This window comes from Vicia villosa, linkage group LG6 (assembly GCF_029867415.1).
Source record: "Vicia villosa cultivar HV-30 ecotype Madison, WI linkage group LG6, Vvil1.0, whole genome shotgun sequence".
NCBI lineage: Eukaryota > Viridiplantae > Streptophyta > Magnoliopsida > Fabales > Fabaceae > Vicia > Vicia villosa.
In genome coordinates this window covers 166,212,582-166,233,378 of record NC_081185.1, presented here as the reverse complement: position 1 = coordinate 166,233,378, position 20,797 = coordinate 166,212,582, and the positions used below count along the sequence as shown (strand labels likewise).

General features: G+C 31.5%; 2 protein-coding genes across 3 annotated transcripts; both read left to right on the top strand.

The window, feature by feature from the left end:
• Window positions 1-716: 716 nt before the first annotated feature.
• On the top strand, window positions 717-5,588 carry LOC131613126 (polyadenylate-binding protein 7-like). Its single transcript, XM_058884828.1, has 10 exons — window positions 717-1,027; window positions 1,664-1,782; window positions 1,873-2,066; window positions 2,241-2,500; window positions 2,601-2,707; window positions 2,789-2,978; window positions 3,872-4,161; window positions 4,364-4,516; window positions 4,821-5,021; window positions 5,110-5,588. Exons 1-10 carry the CDS (start codon window positions 832-834, stop codon window positions 5,305-5,307), a joined length of 1,908 nt encoding a protein of 635 aa, XP_058740811.1. The 5' UTR covers window positions 717-831; the 3' UTR covers window positions 5,308-5,588.
• Window positions 5,589-15,039: 9,451 nt separating this feature from the next.
• LOC131611021 (splicing factor Cactin-like) lies at window positions 15,040-20,702 on the top strand. Of its 2 annotated transcripts, none has more exons than XM_058883147.1 (14): window positions 15,040-15,212; window positions 15,359-15,583; window positions 15,673-15,764; window positions 15,940-16,039; window positions 17,251-17,322; window positions 17,880-17,942; window positions 18,023-18,163; window positions 18,285-18,380; window positions 18,625-18,909; window positions 19,001-19,139; window positions 19,226-19,371; window positions 19,467-19,643; window positions 19,961-20,227; window positions 20,366-20,702. In XM_058883147.1, the coding sequence occupies exons 2-14, from the start codon at window positions 15,362-15,364 to the stop codon at window positions 20,483-20,485; spliced, it is 1,920 nt and encodes a 639-aa protein (XP_058739130.1). In that variant the 5' UTR covers window positions 15,040-15,212; window positions 15,359-15,361; the 3' UTR covers window positions 20,486-20,702. The 2 variants fall into 2 exon arrangements, with proteins under 2 accessions (XP_058739130.1, XP_058739129.1); XM_058883146.1 differs by having other exon boundaries at window positions 15,041-15,212; window positions 19,220-19,371.
• Window positions 20,703-20,797: the final 95 nt, after the last annotated feature.

The window sequence follows — 20,797 nt, the reverse complement described above, 5'->3', positions numbered from 1 at the left end:
AAAAAATAAAAGCTGAAATCTAATTTATTGATCTTAACAAACTAAAGGGGAGGAAGACTCATGGTACTTATTTACTCGTTCGTAGAGTTCAAATTCAAGATGTTCTTTAATTAAAGCAACAAGTTTCTAAACGTTTTTATAAATGTGCATTCATTTCTAAATTAAACATAACTGTTTAGTTATGACTAACAAGATATATATTTTACCAATCAAAATATATTTTTACTAACAATATACTCCATTTATTAATATATATATATATTTTTTATTAATATTTTATTGCACTGCTCCATTTATTAATTCATATATATTTTTAATAAATTATCTTTACAAGTCTCTTTTTATTTTCATAAATTACAAAATAATATTTTAGGTGAGCTCATTAACACCTTTTCTAACTCATTAAAAAAAAATAAAAAGAGACTTGTGAAAATCATTTATTAATTCATTAATAGAACTTTCAAAATAAATAAACATGCATGCAAAAAGAAATCCTCTTTACTCATACATATTTTTTCTACATATTAGTAATAAATAAGTGTAATAATGCAGAAAAAACAGAAGTCAAATTTAACAGAAAAAAAAAAAAAGAAAAAAAAGAAAAGGCAGCGAGTGAGAAATACGGAAGGTAAAAGCGCGTGAAAAAATTTCTTGTTTTGGTAGTACCTGAACGGCCATGCATGCCGAGTCCCTCCTACACTCACTCTCCCATTTCCTCATATCATCATCTTGAATCTTCATTCTCTCTCACATCACAAACTCACATTCTCTCTCTCTTTCTCTCCAATTTCTCTCTCTCTTTTTCACCCCTCGCAAAAACGCGCTTCATCAATGGCGGTTTCTCCGTCCGTCGCCACCACTCCAGCTTCTCTTTACGTCGGCGATCTTCATCCCGATGTCTCCGACGCTCAGCTTCGTGAAGCGTTCTCCGATTTCAGTTCTCTCGCTTCCGTTCGCATTTGCAGAGACTCTTCCACCGGAAAATCACTCTGTTATGGCTACGTCAACTTCCTCTCTCTTCAAGACGGTAATTAGTAGTTACATTCATCGTTTATTACTTTCTTTTCTTGTTCTTTTTCGTTAGGTTTTCTATTCATGCATCTGTTATCATTTCTTGAATTCTTGTTGTTAATGTTTATAGTGATGATGATGATGATGATGGTGATGATTCTTGTTGTGCTTTATTTTCTTTGAATGATGAGATCTTGTTTTCAATTGCATTGTTTAGTTAGCGTTTTCTTTGATTACTGATTGAATCAACGGTAACATTTAAAATCGGTTGCATCTTTTTATGTTGTGATTAAGGTGTGATTAATAAAGAGAGAGATAGAGAGAGAAATGTAGTGATCAAGATCCGAGTGATGATATTGATGATTATAGTGACAACAATAATTATAGTGATGATATTGATGATTCTTGTTGTGCTTTATTTTCTTTGAATGATGAGATCTTGTTTTCATGAATTGCACTTTTTAATTAGCGTTTTATTTGATTATTGATTGAATAGACGGAAACATTTAAAACCGGTTTCGTTGTTTTATGTTGTGATAAAGATATGAATAATGTAGAGAGGAATGTAGTGATGCAGATCTGAGTGTGCTTGCTCTGTTAATGTTAATTAATAATCTGTTTTTTTTTTTTCTATTTGGTTTTTGTTATGAAGCAAATCGTGCGATTGAGGTGAAGAATCATTCTATCTTGAGTGGAAAAGCGATAAGAGTCATGTGGTCACGTCGTGATCCTGATGCAAGGAAAAGTAGCATAGGGAACGTGTTTGTTAAGGTATGTATCTACCACTCTTGATTTGAAATAGTTAATATGTGCTTGGTGTTGGTTATTGTTTCTGAGAGGGGGTTTCTGGTGTCATGGCAGAATTTAGCTGAATCAATAGGTAATTCTGGACTAGAAGAGATGTTTAAAAAGTATGGGAATATTTTGTCGAGCAAAGTTGTCATGTCTGAGGATGGGAAGAGCAAAGGATATGGCTTTGTTCAATTTGAAACGGAGGAATCTGCAAATACTGCTATTGAGAAGTTGAATGGCTCTACTGTTGATAATAAGCAAATGTAAGTAAAATTATGCATTGTTTTGTGGTAACTTTTTAATCTTCCTTATATATTCATGCTTTGAATTATATACTATTCTTGGGTGGGTTTACCGTTAATATGCTGTATTCAATTTCTGTACTCCTATTATTTCTTGAGATTGATTTAATCTGATTATAGATATTCTTGTCATAGATATGTTGGGAAGTTTGTCAAGAAAAGTGACCGCGTAATGTCTGGCCCTGATGCTAGATATACAAACCTGTACATGAAGAATTTGGACTTGGATATTACAGAAACACTTTTGCAGGAGAAGTTTTCCTCTTTTGGGAAAATCATTAGCTTGGCTGTTGCAAAAAACAGCAATGGGATGTCAAAGGGTTTTGGCTTTGTGAACTTCGATAAACCAGATGATGCTAAAAGGGCAATGGAAGCAATGAATGGACTGCAACTTGGTGGTTATTTATTCTATTACTGTGTAGGTTTTAGGCTTGGCAAGGTTGAAATTTCTCGATATTGATCCTGTATTTTATCTGTTTTTGTTTGTATCAACAGGTTCAAAGATTCTGTATGTATCCAGGGCACAGAAGAAGGCTGAGCGTGAGCAGATCTTGAATCAGCAATTCGAAGAGAAACGAAAGGAGCAAGTCTTGAAATATAAGGTAACTTTCTTACAACTATCATATATACAATCAGCCATTTTTCTCTTCAGTTGTCTTAGAGTGTCATCATATAACTTTCAGGGCTCAAACATTTATGTGAAGAATATCGATGACACTGTAAGTGATGAAGGACTGCGGGATCATTTTTGTGCATGCGGCACTATAACTTCTGCAAAAGTTATGCGAGATGACAGAGGGATAAGCAAAGGATTTGGTTTTGTGTGTTTTTCCACTCCTGAGGAAGCGAATAAAGCTGTGAACACTTTTCATGGTAAGTGAGTTAAGTTGTTGATGGGATGTGTTCCTAAACGATACATGTTCTAGAGTAGTTAAGTTGTCTGGTGGTGATATGAAATATAGATGAAATAGGAAAACAAATGCATGATGTTAGTTCCAATAAAAGAATGTAAGAACTGCATGCTATATTTATTGGGAGCAATTTGAGAGATTAGATATAGTTTCTTCATGCATCTTTCCATCAAGTGAATATTGACAGTGTCAAAGCTTATAGTTTTTTGTTACTATAGAACTTTCAGTATCTTATCCTGTGTCATTTACTAGGGTTCCATTCCATAACTGCATGAATTCCAGCCTAGTCCTTTTCAAGTTTTTTTTTTAGTTGGTAATTTTGTTTCATTTTTCTGTATGTGTGTGTGACTATGTATGTATGTTTTCTGGCTGGTCGTTCTTGAAGGTTCCTTGTGTACATTTTACTGTGCTGGGTTAATTTTAGACAATTGAATTCTTCTTTATTTGAATTGCAGAGAATGTCACGACTATCCATTGGGTTTATGGGATAAGGCTCCTAAAAAGAACTTGTAAATTTTACAATTATATATCAACTCTTAATCTAAAGCACATTGTGATCTTAACTTACTTAAATTGTAGGGTGAATATATTTTATCTGCATCTTTTAACAAGATCATTTTAAAGGAGCTTTTTCTAGGTCTATGATATGAGACGCGATCAACTTTATATGTTAATGGAAATAAAGGATACTCGAAAAATCTGAAAATAGATTTTTTCTTCATATTACTTTTTGTATACTAGTTTGGAATTGAAGATCTTGCAAATTTTCATATCTTCCTTTTAAAGTTTTTTTATTTGATGGTTTATAATACTGTTATGTAATTGACATTTACATTTTACACCATTTTATTGCAGGATTCATGTTCCATGGTAAACCACTATACGTGGCTCTTGCTCAGAAGAAAGAGGTCAGACAAGCTCAATTGCAGCTTCAGTACGCACAGCAAATTGCAGGACTAGCTGGGCCATCAACTGCAATTGTCCCTGGGGGATATCCTCCTTTCTACTACACAGCTACTGGTGTTGTTCCACATGCTCCTCCTCGGGCCGGGCTAATGTATCAGCCTATGTCATTGAGGCCAGGGTTGAGGGCTAATGGCTCTGCACCTCCTGCTAGGTCATTCCAACAGTCACCTGCACCTGTTGTAAGTAACAACTTTGTTAGAAACACAGTATTTCATTATTTTTTTGCAATTTTTCATTGAGGATTTAGGGAGAATGAACATGGGAACTTGAGGGAAAAATACTTACCATGGAGAAATGGCGTCATTCATTTTATTTGGAGAAACTGCTACTGTTTCAATGGGAGTTTAACAAGTCAATTGTATTAATGCTTTTCATTTACAGGTTTCTAACAATACTAGGCAGCATAGGCAAAATAGGGGCAGGATGAATGGCCATGCAGTATCTCAGGGAAAGACTCACTCTGGTACATTTATGCCACAAACCCAGCAGACTTCTCAGTCTGTGATATCTTCAAGAGACTCAAGTACTCAGCAGGTTTTTCTTTCTCTTCCCCCCCTTCCCCTAATAGAACATGATTCTAACATGTTAAAGATTTTTATGTAGTAGTAAATGCTTATGCATTGCTCATTCTCTACATAACTATCATGTCTCACGACATGCCAGTGCTACTTGTTTTTCTGAACAACGCTTTATAAAATAGGACTAGAAAATTCTGTTGTGTCTTGGATATAAAATAGTGAATATGTTAGTATTTTTATTTCAAAACTGGTGCTTTAATCCCTTTCTATACATTTGTTTCATACACGGTTCTGTTTTCTCAAGTTTGAATTCATTGCAGAAAACCAGACAGGCGAAGTATGTACCTAGTGGACGCCCCCATGAGATGGAAAAAGGATCTGGATTCTCATCTGGTGGTTCAAACTCTGGTAGAGGCTTACAAGTATCAGAAATGCTGCATCTCATGGTTGCTAATGCTACTCCAGAGCAGCAGAAAGAGATACTTGGTGAGCATCTATACATGCTTGTCCAGAAAATCAAGGTATAACTATTCACTACTCTCTTTTGTTGGGTATTTAAGATTGCTCTTTTGAACTCTTAAAGTGTATTCACTAAGCTACCTTGAACAGCCTAACTTGGCAGCAAAGATTACTGGCATGCTATTGGAGATGGATAGTGATAAACTGATGGCTCTAATGGAATCACCAGAGTCTCTTTCTGCTAAGGTGGAAGAAGCTTTCCAGCTGCTGAAGAACTCTAAAGCTAAAGTTTCTGGACAGGATGTACTTCATTCGAATTTCCTTACATCTGAGGTTGCAGTGAACTGAAGACTTTAACCTCAAGGAATGCAAAAATTGATACATGAGTTTTGACATGCATATTTCTTCATGAAAAGAACTTTTAGTTTTATGTTTTCCTACCTTAGGCTGACAAGAATTGGCAGAAATAGTAAGATTTAGGGTCAACTTTGTTTTGAATGGATAAACTTCGATGAATATTAGCTCAATATTTTCATTTTTCATTAATGTTCCGCAGCACAAACACGGAACTTTCTGCTATACACACATGCACAAATTTTCTGAATCGAGTAATTCGTCACAATTTTATATCATCTTAGCAAGTTCTTACTTTCAGTATTTACACTTTGAATGCAAGTTCTTAATCTATGGGAATTTTAGTTCTTTGCCAATTAGACCTATTATAGATGGTTGTTTTTACTTACATTTTTTTGGGTACTTACACGACCATTTATTGGAGTTGTTCATGGTTCAATTCAATAAAAAAAACTGAGTTGAAGTGAACCAAACCATAACATAAGTTTAGAATAATTGAAATGAACTACTATTGTTTTTCTAGAACCGAATCGTAATGAAGTAATGGTTTGGTGAACCAATTTTTAATTTTGAACCATTATGTAATGGTTGGTGAACCGGTTTTTAATATTAAACCAAATTGAACCATTATTAGACTTTCTTTTTCTAAATCTAACTGTTATAAGGTGATTCAAACTTGTACTTTTTTCCTAAACTTTTTTATTTTAAAAACCTTTTAGACCATTATTCTTTTTCTTCTTTTAAATGATTTGGATTAAATGCAGTAGATCAGTCAGTATTCCTTATAAAAAATTGAAATTCTATATGATTAAAGGGATATATGATTAAAGGGATTGCTAGATTTTGGGACTTTATGCTTAACTATCAAAGAGTTACTGATTAAAGAGTTTGTTATTTTAATTAGGTAGTGGTCTATTTTATTTTGTTAAAATAATTTACTATTAGCATAAGTTGAATGAAATATTTAAGATTTTTTAAATATTACATTCAAAATTTAACTATCAAAAAGAGAAGAAAAATAAAATTGTAGAGAAGAAAATTTAAAAAAGAAAACAAAATAGAGAAAAAATTTAGTCTACATATTATTAGGGGCACTATTAAATACCCAAGAGGACAAACATGAGGGGCCAAAAACAAACAATTGAAATTTGGGGGGTCAAAATCAAGCAATTACAAAACTTGGAGGATCAAAATCAAGCAATTGAAACATGGGGACCAAAATCAAACAATTGAGAAATTTGGGGGGTTAAAACTGCATTTAAGCCAAATAATTTTTTATATTTTTAGACAAATAATGCATCCATCAAATAATTTAGATTCAAATTAAGATCGATTTTAAACAAATAGAGGGAAATTATGAATTTTAATTAGCATTTGTCTTTTTCAAAATCTCAAGAAAACAGTACAATAAACAATCACTGGAATAATGACACTTGATTAAAAAAAGGGGTTAATAGTCATTTACCCTCTGCCATATAGGCGAGTTTTGATTTACCCCCTTTAAAAAAAGTTTTAGATTACCCCTTATAATTTTAAAATTCTAAGTCTTTTTCCCCCTAAGAAGAAAAATTATCCCCTGTAAAATTATAGGGGGTAATCCAAAACTTTTTTTTAAAGGGGGTAAATAAAAAATCGTGTATATGGCAGGAGGTAAATGACTATTAACCCTTAAAAAAATATAATGAGTATACTGCCAAGATATATTAAAAATTATTGGTGCCCAAGGTTGAAAATGAAAATAAGATGGAAGAAGAGAGAGAAAATAGATCTGTAACTAGAAAACGATTATAAGTGAATTCTCTCTAAAAATTGAGTTTCAGTATTCATACAATCAAGTTTAAGTGCAAAGCAAATGCAAAGCTAAAATGAAATTGAGTTTCAATATTTATAAAATCAAACTTAAATGCAAACCAAATGCAAAGCTAAAATGAAACTGAATTTGAATTACATCTAACATCATCCCTTAATTTATATTCAGCTAATTAAAATCAACAACACCAATTTTATCCCTCAAGTGGATAAAGTGTTCAGTTTTTAGAGCTTTAGTTAGAACATCTCAAAGTTATTTCTGAGTGTTATAGTGAACAACTTTTAGCATTCCATTCTAAATTTGATTATGCAGAAAATGGAGCTTTCTCTCTCTCTCTCTCTCTCTCTCTCTCTCTCTCTCTCTCTCTCTCTCTCTCTCTCTCTATATGCTTGCTTCTCTCATTCACCATTGGATTCTTTGCAAGTTTTAAGGCAGGGTTGTTGTCTATCATCAACTTCACTGACTTGCTCACCTTGATCTTCAGATCTTGCAATAATTCATCAACCAAACAACTTGACAGGTTAACAAAGCACCTGATATGTATTCAACTTCACAGGTTGACAAGGCAATTAGAGGTTGCTTCTGGGAGCACTAAGAAATAGAACTTCCCAAATACTTGAAGAAATATCCAGTAGTAGTGTTTTAAAAACCGGACCGGCCGGTCGGACCGGTCGAACCGGGAACCGGCCAGGTAACCGGTCTGGTTCAATAGTCGGATCGGGTATGCCATCAAACCGGTGGGAACCGGTGAAAACCGGCGATTTAATTGCTTTTTTTTTTGTTTTTTTTTTAAACTTTTTTTTTTAACATTTCTTTTAAACTTTTTTTTTTTAACTTTTTTTTTTTAACATTTCTTTTAAACTTTTTTTTAAAATTTTTTTTTTTAATATATTTAGTAGTGTATTACTTAAATAGCATTCTCACATAGTTTTTTCGTTAGTGACAAATTAAAAACTTTATTGTCTATTTGTTCTCTTTGCTAATAAATTTTCTTAAATAGCATAAACATATTGAATTTTATTTGATTTTCTTTTTAGGAGGATCTTATTTTGAATTAAATTTGGTACACATTGGAGTTATTTTGTTATAAACTATTCAATTAGATTATGTTGTAATTAGACTTTGTTTGCAATTAGACTTAGTAATTTTTTTACTATTTTGTTATGTGTGATACCTTTGATTAAAATTTGAATTTAAGTTATAAAATTGTGAATTTATGATATGATATTTTTTAAAAATTTAAAAGCTAGTTATATTTTTTTAGAGACTGAATCATCTGATTCGACCGGTTTTATACCTATATAATGACAGATCTATTCAACCGAGTTATCCGGTTTAATTTGGTTTGGTCGTGCGGTTCGACCAGTGACCCAGTGGTTCGACCGATAAACCAGTGACCCAGTACCCTCACCGGTTCGATGACCGGTCCGGTTTTTAAAACACTGAGTAGTACATCTTTTGTCAACTTTATCTCCACATCAATCAGAGTCTAAATAACATATCAGCTCTGAATCAAATTTAGCAGCAGAAGAGAATAAAAATTTATACCTCAAAGTCCCCTTAATATACTTCAGTTTCCTGACAACAACTTGATGATATGACCACTTTGGTTTGTTCACAAACCTACTCATAATTTCAACTGCACAACAGTGCATAGCAGATGTCAAGTCTGGTGTTACAACGATATCTCAATGAGCCAACCAATTGTTTAAAAATTGTAGTATCTACATCACCACCCTCAACACCACAATCCAGCTTGTGATTTATTTCAGTAGCTGTGATTGCAGACTTATAATTTATTAACTCAAATCTCTTCAGAAGTCATACTTCAGCATCTTGTGTCTAAGTTATGATATGTCCCTTCTCCTCGAGAGGATATGTATTTATAGAGGTCTCTATAACCTATGATTTCTTTGGAAAGGACTATCGTCTACTTAATCAATAGTGTACAGTTGAATCCATATTTCCAAGGAGTCGTGGGTTAGTTAATGACTTTGATTTTTTTTGTGCCCGAGAAATGTCTTATTCCACATTTTCGACGTAGGGGCGAGGAAAAAACTATGGGATGAGGGGATACTTCCCTTTGGACGACATTATATCGGTGTCCCTTCTAGGGTGGTCCAAGGGCATCACCTTAGGCGAGGTAGGGATGACAACGGGTAGGGTCGAATGCAGGTTTCACACTACCCACGCGCACCCGACATGACCACTCAAACTCGAACCTAAAAGGTATTCGGGTGGCAAAATAACACCCATGTCCACATCTGTTGGGTTTAGGTTTTTCCACCGAACCCACACCAAGACACATAAAATACAACAACAGCATTGAAAATTTCCATAAATCCAAACCGATGAAAAAACATTGTAGAATTAAAATATATTTAGGGGCATAAAATACAACTAACATTAAAATACAACTAAAAATTATATATATTTAAGGGCACTTATCTAATTCCAAGTTTAACCGGGTGTGGTTTTTGAGTTTCGGGTGCGGATTTCACACTCTTCAAACTTCATCCGTTAACTCGAATTCAGGTGCAGGTAAGCTCCGCGGATTTGGATCTACCTCTCTTCCCTAAAGCCTTTTACAAATATAACACTATAATTACAAATTTTAAATTTAATAAATATTTTTTTTTGACATTATTAAAATATTTTTTACAATAAGTAAAAGAAATTAATTATTAATTATATGATCATACATAATAATAATAATAAAGCAAAATGAGAACTTTGGCAAGTTTGCCACTTGTCAGCCTCTCATGCATGCTGCTGTTTTTATTTATGCTATAAAAGGAAAGTTTTAATTAATGTAATTCTATTCATTTTATTTAATTATATCTATTTATTTTAAATTAATTTAGGAAACTCAATAATCATTCAAGTGTCTATTTAACTTCTCAAAATTCGTGGGAAAACAAAAACTTTCCAACTTTCAATGTCATTTTGAAATAATCATTCAAGTGCCTATTTAACTTTTTTATAATTAACAATTTTTTAAAAAATATTTATACTAAAATCTATTTGAATTAATCATTCTATTATTTTTTTAAAAATTAAATAAAAAATAATTTTCAAAATCTATTTGAATTCTCAATAATTCATTAGCAACTCCTAAAATTAACTTTTAGTAAAAGTTTTAATTCTCCCTATCTGAAATACATATATTTATTTATTTTAGTTCATTATTTAATTTTAAAAAAATTTATATTTCTCCCTTTTAGTTAAACTTAATTTTATACATAAATTAAAATAATTAAGTTTGACAAAATATTTTTATATATAAATTAAACTACTTAATTTTATGATTGTAAAGATTTAATTGTAGTAATAAGTGTAAAAAGATTTCTTGGGCCTTCAATTAAAATTATGCCTATGATAACAACAAATCGTTTCTTTCCATATATTAAGTCTATTTTTTTTAATTTAAGTGGACTTTTAATTGGAAATTGGAAATTTTCAAATGAAGACAACAACTCAATGTTCACGTTGAGAATTGCAAAGCCACTTTATATTTTCAATGTAAATCATTCATTCTCTCTTGCCTCCATACATTCAAAGTAAACCCCTTCATCAAAAAAAAAAAAAGTAAACCCAAGAGGCAAGATTCAGACTCATTAATATTAAAGCCCTCAACCAAATCTTGCATGAAATCATTCTGAATTTCACTCCTGAATATTCCAGGGCAGCTTTCCATGTTCGAAAATTAAACGATATATCTCCATAAGCCTCCAACATGAATTTTCTTCAAACAGAATCTGCGAATGAATCATCGCTAACAACTCCTTCCTAAGTTGATCACTCAGCCCAAAAAGAAACTACAAAAACTTCCTTCCATCTTCTATTTACAAAAACAAAGGCGAAATCACCGACTGATTCAACAACATCTTCAAATCCTCAGTGCTATCATCACGTATTGTTTGTTTTCGACCTGGATTATGATAGGTTTTATAGTTTTTGTATCGATAATGTTTGAAAATTTTGAAACTCATATTGTTGATTTCTCAGGGATTTTGATACTTAGATGGTTAATTTTGATTTCTTAAACTTGATTATGTTTAATTTACTGTAAATGATTAATTAATCATAGAAGAGGAATTGATTTATAGGTGCTGTCAGCTGTGTAATTTGGAAGACTTAGCAGAATTGAAGGAAGGAAACATTAAGCGTGTTGTTATGGACTTAATCAATGGAGGGTAGGTTTAATTATGTATTAGCTATTATATTATGGATGTTTAATTAATTAGTTAATATGTTTAGTGAGAATTGTCTAATAATCAATCTTGTGTTGTTGTGCTATGTCATTGCAATTAGATAGTTGATATATATCATGTTTTATGTATATATAAAAGACAAGACTATGTTCTATTTATATGTCTTTGAGATTGTTTTTCTGGTTTATGTATGTCTATTGTTACGACTTACGAGCCTATACATGTTTATTCCTAAGAATCTATTATATTTTGTTTTTTAATCTTGAACGAATCATCTGACTGACTATTGGCCAAAAAAATTAAGTGTTTCAAATTTAAATAGACAATAATTAAAATAATATTAACTGTTGTTTTAGTTTTGAAAACCTAAACGTTCACATCATTATTACGAGACAAATCTCAATGACATTTTATTATTAAATTAAATCATTATTTTTTATTAAGATTAAATCATTATTTTTGAACTGGAAATTAAATCACTTTATAGCTTTTGATTGTACTGTAAATTAAATTTTATAAGTTATCCTTTTTAATTGTGCAGAAAATTGTCACTTTATGGCCTTTGTGCATAGATTTTGTTACTAAATTAAATTATTTAAACAATTTACTAAGAATAGTTGCATTGTGCATGAGTTATTTTATTCTTTTATTTTTAATCATAATCAATGTTATCTTTTATTATTCATCATAATTATCATTTGTTTCTCTATTTTATTTCAATGTCAAAGTTGAATTTTAACTTTTTTTAATGTAAAGTTTTTTTTTTTTTGGTAAGAATGTGAAGTTTTATTACAAATAAACATTACATGAATATATTAATAAAATCTAATCAATAATTACCAATTTACATTGAATGTTTTATTTGCCAATAATGATAATAAATAAAATAAATTATTTATGATTTATCTAATCGAAATTTGTTTGTATCATTATACATATTTACTTATAAAATCAAATCAATAATGACTAAATTATCATTTTTATTTATTAACAATAAAAAATATTTTATGCAAAATAATGTTATTATTCACTTTTGTAGTTAGAACAAAGATTTATTTTTTTATTTTAAATTTAGATCAATTTTAACATTTTCTATAACTCATTACGATACATTACGCCCTATTTTTTTTAAACAAGAAATATTTTTTTTAAATAAGAAATTTTATGGTATGTGCATCACATAACTCAAAATTTAAAATGAAAACCTCTTTAATGAGTTTAACATAAAAACAAAAAAATAATACAGTTTATTTTTTCAAGATAGTTACTTTGTAAGAAAAACTATTTATTTTGAAAAATATTTATTGAAAACATATAAATAAAAATGGATCATAATTAATGAGTTTAATTATTTATTTGAAAATTACACTTACTATTTAAAACTATTTAGTCAACTTCTTAATATTATGGTTATCATTTATAATAAGTGTACTAAACCTCTTATTATGTTTTAAATACATAATAATTTATTAGGTCATTATTATAATTTTGTATTTTTTTAAAAAATTATTATGATTTTTGATTTTTTTAGCGGTAATAATAAGTAATTTTAGTTATATTTTATGGTTTTAATTCTCTCACTCAATTTATGTTATATTTTTCTTCCATAGGTGCATATTTTGAATCATCCCAAAATAATATTAAATGATATATTAGAATCATCTTCCTCTTTAAACTTATAGTTTTTCTTTTTTTTTTTCTATCTCTAGTATTGTTTTTAAAAATTTTGGCTATATTTTTTTATGTTTTTAATTTTGTTGTTTTCTAATTCTTAATTATACTTTTTTAGGTGTATATTTTAAAGCATCAGAAATTAATATTAAAGAATTTGAGTTGTAGAAGATGATGGGTTAAAAGAAGTATTTTCATTTTTAAATATATAAATTTTAATTACTTTTTTTGGGTTAAAAAATTGTTGAAGAACTTGAATAGTATAAGAGACGAGTTTAAAAGATGGATTGAAGGTATTTGTCTCCTCAGCTTTCTAATTTATATAGCTTTATAATTAAATTTATTTATCTTCTACCATTTATAAAATTTGTGATTTTCCTATTTTAATTTCACACTTATACTTATTTTCTAATTTAATTATTAATTTGATGTTATAAATAAATGATATTTTTGTATTTATTATTTTTATCTAAATTTATTTTAAACAGCTAAACAATATTATAAAAGATCAAAATAATTAACTTATATTTTAAATTACAAATGTAACTTATATAAAAATTATTTATATTAATATATTTCTAATTATTTATTTAAAAATTATAATATGATTTACCTCGGGTAATTTTTATATGATTAAATTATTAATGAACTAAATGATTTTATATGTTTTTGTGGTATTTTTATTTAACAAGTTATTTTTTTTTAAACTTACATAAATTATTAATAATTTAGAAATGCCCGCATTGTTTTATAATTTACAAAAAAAACTAAGAAAATTAACTTTTTTTTACGTATACTATTAATAACAATGACATTGATCCGCTGTCGCACACGAATCAAAAACGAGTATTTTGTAAAGCGTAATATAGCGACAATGACTCGAGTCGTATCACAAAGATTCTTGTTTTGTTATTAACTAATATACATAAAATGGGTTTATGGTTTTAGATCGATTTATGAACAATAGAGCAAATAAGAGATTAAAATAAGTGATTATAAAATAAGGTAAAACGACAATTTGCTGATTCGGTTCCTATCTATCATTGATTATTGTAATTCCAACCTCATAAGCGGATTATCTATTCCTATTCGATCATAATATCCATTGACAAGCGCAATTGATAGTATAAGTTGTATGTTCCTATTATCCGAATTAAGCAAACGAGATTAAGTTTCATGAATTAAGCAAACATGAATTAAACGGACACGATAACGAATTAAGCAAACGATAACGATTAAAGATTAGGAATACAATCATACAAATTTAATCAACACATTCCATGAAACAACAGATTAAGCAAATGTAATTTCATAAAATAGAATTGAAAGAGAAACGAAATTGAATTAGTAAATTAAAAACCTCAAAGCGTTGGAACGCAATTACAGTAGATCAACTCAGGGAATTAGTTCTCCATCATAATCGTGAAAGAAAATAATATTTTTCATGAATAGAAGGTAAAAGTACTGTAGCGGCTGCCAACCCGTATAAAACAAAATAAGATTTTCACTAAAAATTCGAACCGGGTCGAAAATATAACCCAGACCCATAACAAATGACCCAAAACTAAATAAAACTAAGGCTGCAACTTAAAACGAAAACTTGGAAATTATGTGCTCCAAATCTGACTTTGACTCCAACACGAAAGTCGTAGCTCTCTGTCTTAGCTTTCCGGCGATTATTAGAACGCCTCAATCGGATTCCTGAAACTCCAGTTATGATCGTTTTCGTGAAAGCTGTCAAAGCTGAAAATAGAATACGAAAATCAAATAAGTATAAAAATAAACTAAATTATAAAAACACATTAAAAGGAAAAATAACCAAAATAAAACATGAAAATGTAAAAGTATAAACATAGAGAATCGTGTATCAAAATACACTGATCAACATTTTATCTATACAATAGTAATCTTAAGTAAAATTTCTAAATTATAAGTTAGTTTAAAATTTCTTTTTACTCAAAAAAAATATTTAACCCGTACCTCAGACGGATCTAAGTACTAATACTAAGTAGTTTTGCTTTTGGTTTATTTCACTCCATTGAAAAATACAAAATTATTTAAAATTTCAAGCAACTACGAAAGAAGAGTGAACGAAGAAATTTGTGTGGTGCAATTGCAGAGGTTTCAGATCAACAACACGCCGCCATACTCCACCATCATATTTCTCTTCTTCCGTCCTCACCGTCTATTCACCACCGCCACAGGTTATTCTTCCTTTTCTCCGTCATCGATTTTATCCACAACTAGTTTCCAATTTTAGATTCACATCTCGCAAAGTACGATTTAGGGTTCAACAATGAATGTTATTCTTCTAACTATAATGATTACGTTGTTTACTTTTTCTTCATAGAAAATGGCGGGAGGTAGTAGTAGAAAAAGTCGAAGACGGAGAAGATCCGATGATTCTGCATCGGAGTCGGACTCCGACGACCGGAGGCGAAGTAGTCGCCGGTCACGGCGGGATTCAGATGATTCCAGTGAAGAAGATGATAGAAGTGGAAGAAAGAAAAAGTCTTCGAGAACAATCACAGAAGAGGAAATTTCACAGTATATGGCTAAAAAAGCGCATAGAAAGGTTTCAACTAGATTCTTCATCAATAATTTCATTATTTAACTTCATATGTTGAATATTATGCTTAATTCTTTGTTGTTGTTGTTGTTCAGGCTACGAAAGTTGCTAAAAAGTTAAAGACGAATACAGTATCTGGTTATTCCAATGACTCTAATCCATTTGGTGATTCTAATCTCAATGAAAAGTATGCTCTCCTCTTTTTCTTTTTCATTGTTTTATTTTTTGTTAGTTTGTTTGATAATTGCATTAAACTTATGTTAGATTCTTTATTATAAGTGTACTTAAATATTGCAGATAAATACTGGTCGCCGATATGGAGATATATATGATTTATAAACCTACAAGAATGTTATTTGTAGGTTTGTTTGGCGCAAGAAGATTGAACGCGATGTTACTCAAGGTGTATCTATTGAATCCTTTTCAGTTAAGGCTGAGAAGAAAAGACAAGTGGATAGGATGGTATGTGTTCCATTCCCAGAAGTTTACTTTTTTTTGTAATAGAGTAATTCTTGGTATCTGGTTTGTGTTTTGAGTTTAATAGTTTTGAACTGGAGCAGCTATTTTTGTTGCTTTTTTTCTTCTTCTTCTTTTCACTTTTAGCTTTATCTTAATAGATGATATTTCGAGTAAGCATGACATGAGTAGATAGCAACAATAACACTAGGCCTGCTGTAAAAGAAAGAACAAACTAAGGCCAAGGCCCACTCTAGTAATGATATACATACCAGACGATACTCGTCTCTTTAACCTCAGCAACATGCCCCATACAGAATCTTAAAATAATAATAGTGTAAAGGTATCTAAGTTCCAATTTAAACACCTGGACCATGTAGGTGTTTAAATTTGGGTATTAATAAGATGAGGCTAGTTAGAAAAATCAATGATAGGGGAACATTAGACTTACACTATCCAGAGGATTCAATAGGTGTAACAGTCCTCAGCGGGATCTTACTTACACAACTCTGGTGGATTAAATGTTGCACCAAATTTAAGAGCCTGACCTTTTCCCTACCTATTAGGAATGTTAACCTCATCATATAACCTATCATATATAACATGCTTCACGCCTTTAACATTCCATGTAAGTTTCATGGGGAAGGGCTTGCCAGATACATCTCTGCTTTGATTTTACATTAGAACATGACAATGGTTGCTGGGTAGGAAATAATATTTACAAAAACTCGGTGCCTATTATTGTTGCATATGGGTTGACCGGTGTACACAATGGATTTTTTTTGCCACTCATTCAATCTTTTCACTTTCTGAAAATTCTGTTTTTTTATTATTATTTGAGAATTGCCATTTTTTTTCAATATCCATCCTTATCATTTTAGATTGAATGAAATTTGATGTGCACTAAACAATGTTATACTATTCTGTCTGAATCAGTAAATTGTTTTTACCTAGAGATCTTATTCCAAATTATTTATTAGTATTCATTGGGGATGATTGGGTTGGGGTTCTGGTTTTGTTAAACCATAACTAGGAATAGATTAAAAATAGTTCAGCTATTCAGTAGCCTTATTTAGGTAACTTGTGTGCTTCAGATAAGGCTTTGCATGTTTCTTCTTTGCTTTCCCAATTTGATTGGTTCTGTGATCTGTTACTACTGCCCAAACAACTAAGTATTCTTGCTGCTTACTGTTGCTATATTCACAATTATAATACAGGCAGAAATTGAAAAGGTGAAAAAGAGGAGAGAGGAAAGGGCACTTGAGAAAGCACAACATGAAGAAGAAATGGTAAGTCCTCTCATTATTTGTTGTTAGTTAATAGGTATTTTGGGAATTTAGTCATGTTGTGTTAACTATTGTAAGTCTGAGCTTGTTTAGCTGTACTAGTGGTAGTGTATTACTATGTTCTATACCTAACCAGACATATTAGTTTAAACAAGAGTCTTAGATCAGTGTTTAGTATCACAATTTTTCATTCTGTGTTAGTTAAACATTCAGTTATTTCCCTTATCTAGTCCGTAGTTTTCAGCTGTTTTCATTTTAATCTGTTGGAAGAAAATCTTTTGTCTAGTGACTGTAAATTTTTGTGGTTGTATTCTAATATGGCATACCAATTACGTAAAGGTTACATATCAGTTCATTTATTTGAGGGAAAATTGCATGGCTTCATATCGGTTATCTTTTTTAACCAGCGCTTCTATAATTCAACTTCCCTCAATATTTATTTTGAGGTTCATATATGGTGGCAATATGTTAGAGTCAGGTCAAGGCTTGACACAAATGTTAGATTAATGGTGTCATAAACTATGTAATCTTAATGTCATTTGACAAATTATTTCTTTCAGGCATTGTTAGCTAGAGAACGTGCTCGAGCTGAGTTCCAAGACTGGGAAAAAAAGGAAGAGGAGGTACAGTGCTCTGAGTTTGTTTACATTTGTTCTTGTTTACTATAATATTGTCTTTTTGTTGACTTCTTTTTAATATGCAGTTCCATTTCGATCAAAGCAAAGTTAGGTCAGAAATTAGATTGCGTGAAGGGCGTGCCAGGCCAATTGATGTCCTAACCAAGCACCTCAATGGCTCTGATGATTTGGATATAGAAATAAATGAACCATACTTGGTCTTCAAGGTTAGTATCTAGCTTTTAATTCCTTTTCATTTAATTCTTTTATTCTTTTCACTGTTTTAATTACAACTTCGAAAGTTAAAATTATTGAACAAGTTAAATAAGGATTTGATATATGGTACAGGGTTTGACTGTTAAAGAAATGAGTGAACTTCGTGATGACATCAAAATGCATCTGGATCTTGACAGGGCAACACCAACCCATGTGGAATATTGGGAGGTATCACCCTGTTTCTATTGTTTGATTTCTAGTTTGAGTTCTGCACGGGTTATATGATTAATAAGTTTTACCGTATCTGACTCAATGCATTCAAGATAATTTCCAAGTAAATATTTGAGTTGGACTGGAGACCAAAAGAACTAAAGGAATTTCATGATCTCTTCCTTTTATTGTTTTATGCAACACATTTTGGCCATTATGGTTGGCACTTTCTTCTAAGCTATTGTTCGACACCTTCATATAGGCTCTCCTTGTGGTGTGCGATTGGGAGCTAGCTGAATCTCGGAAAAAGGATGCAATTGATCGGGCTAGGGTTCGTGGAGAAGAACCTCCTGCTGAGCTGCTTGCTGAACAAAGGGGTTTGCATTCCAGTGTTGAGCCAGATGTGAAGGACCTTTTACATGGAAAGACGCGTACAGAGTTGGAAGCCCTAGAGGTTCACATTGAGTCAGAGATGCGTACTGGTACAGCAAAGGTGGTTGAGTACTGGGAGGCCATTTTAAAACAGCTCCACATATACAAGGCCAAGGTTTTCTTCATCACATTATTTTCCTATTATTCTCTTAGATGCCTTTAAATATTTGTTTTATCTAAGTCTTATTAATTTGCTTCAAATATAGGCTTGTTTAAAGGAAATCCATGCTAAAATGTTACGTAAGCATTTGCAACGTCTTGAACAACCATTGGAGGATGAAGATGAACCGGAGACTGCTCATGACATGATACCTGAGGAGGCATATACCGAGGACGATACTAAAGGTATATACTCTTTGTTGTTCAAGATTTTTTTATTGGCTTCATCTATATCTTCATCATTGTTGATATGTATTTCTCTACAGTGGTAGTCCGTTCTGCAGATGAATCATTTTCACCAGAGCCCATTAGAGAGAATCAAGAAGCTGAAGACGAGGCTGGATCATTTTCACCACAACTATTGCATGATGATGAAAATGAAGAAGCTATTGATCCTGAAGAGGACAGAGCTATACTGGTAATCTCTTTAAACATGATTATTATTTTTAATGACGATCCCATGCTTATATTATGAGTAAAGAAATTATAATTTCACTATGTTGGTACATATAGGAGCGAAAACGTATAGCTGTAATAGAAGAGCAGCAAAGACGAATTCAGGAAGCAATGGCTTCAAAGCCTGCTCCATCGGAAGATAATTTAGAGATGAAAGCCATAAAAGCTATGGGAGCTATGGAGGATGGAGATGCAGTGTTTGGATCTGGAGCTGAAGTGAGCCTTGATTCCCAGGTATTGTTTCTAGACCTTATATATGATTTTCATTCTTTGGGAAATAAAAAATATATCTTTATATAGGATAGAATAATTTGGATATTTGAAAGTTATAAATGTGGATGAGTATCATAGATGAGTCTTATGCCAACTGTTAAAATATCATTCTGCCATATCCTTCAATTGCTTCTTTCCGCCATAAAAGCCGACACTAGAGGAAGCAAATACACTCTCAATGTATTTTGATATTTTAAGGAGAAATAAAATATTGTCTAAATTCTTGTCACCCTTTTCAATTTTGAAGTTATTGACACTACTGCTTAATGTTGGAGCAGGTTTATTGGTGGCATGACAAGTACAGACCAAGGAAGCCGAAGTATTTCAACCGTGTTCACACCGGATATGAATGGAACAAATATAACCAGACTCACTATGATCATGACAACCCACCTCCAAAGATTGTGCAAGGGTACAAATTTAATATTTTCTATCCTGACCTTGTAGACAAGATAAAAGCCCCTAACTACACTATTGACAAGGATGGCAGCAATGGAGAGACTTGCATTATACGATTCCATGCAGGGCCACCATATGAAGATATAGTAAGTCCAAATGTCCAATCTTCTTGATCACTAGACAATTTGTGACTTTTAACAGTTTCCTTGCGGGATAAGGAGATCACACTAACTTCTGTAAAATTTGCCGATAAAAAATCTTATTTCCTTTATCTTCCATGACAGGCTTTCCGCATTGTAAACAAAGAATGGGAATATTCTCACAAGAAAGGTTTTAAGTGCACATTTGAACGTGGAATTCTGCATGTGTACTTCAATTTCAAACGCCACCGTTACCGCAGATAGTTCATATCAGGCATTGGTTTATTTTCTGTTGAGTTTCTTCTTCTGGTTTGAGGGAACCTGTAAGTTGCTGCCATTTTTATAGTGAAGTGGTCCTGGCACCAGAAAATAGAGATGGCCAGGAAATAGACTACTGGAGGGGAGGATTGTATTTTAAATGATTTATATGTTATATAGTTTACTAGATTTTAAGCAAAGTACTAATAGTTTTTACTATTTATACATGTGGTTGTTAGTTCCTCTTGTAATTAGTGCTGTTTGAACTTGTGTTGAACCGATTAACAGTGTTACCTCAACTTCTCTAACTCCAATAAT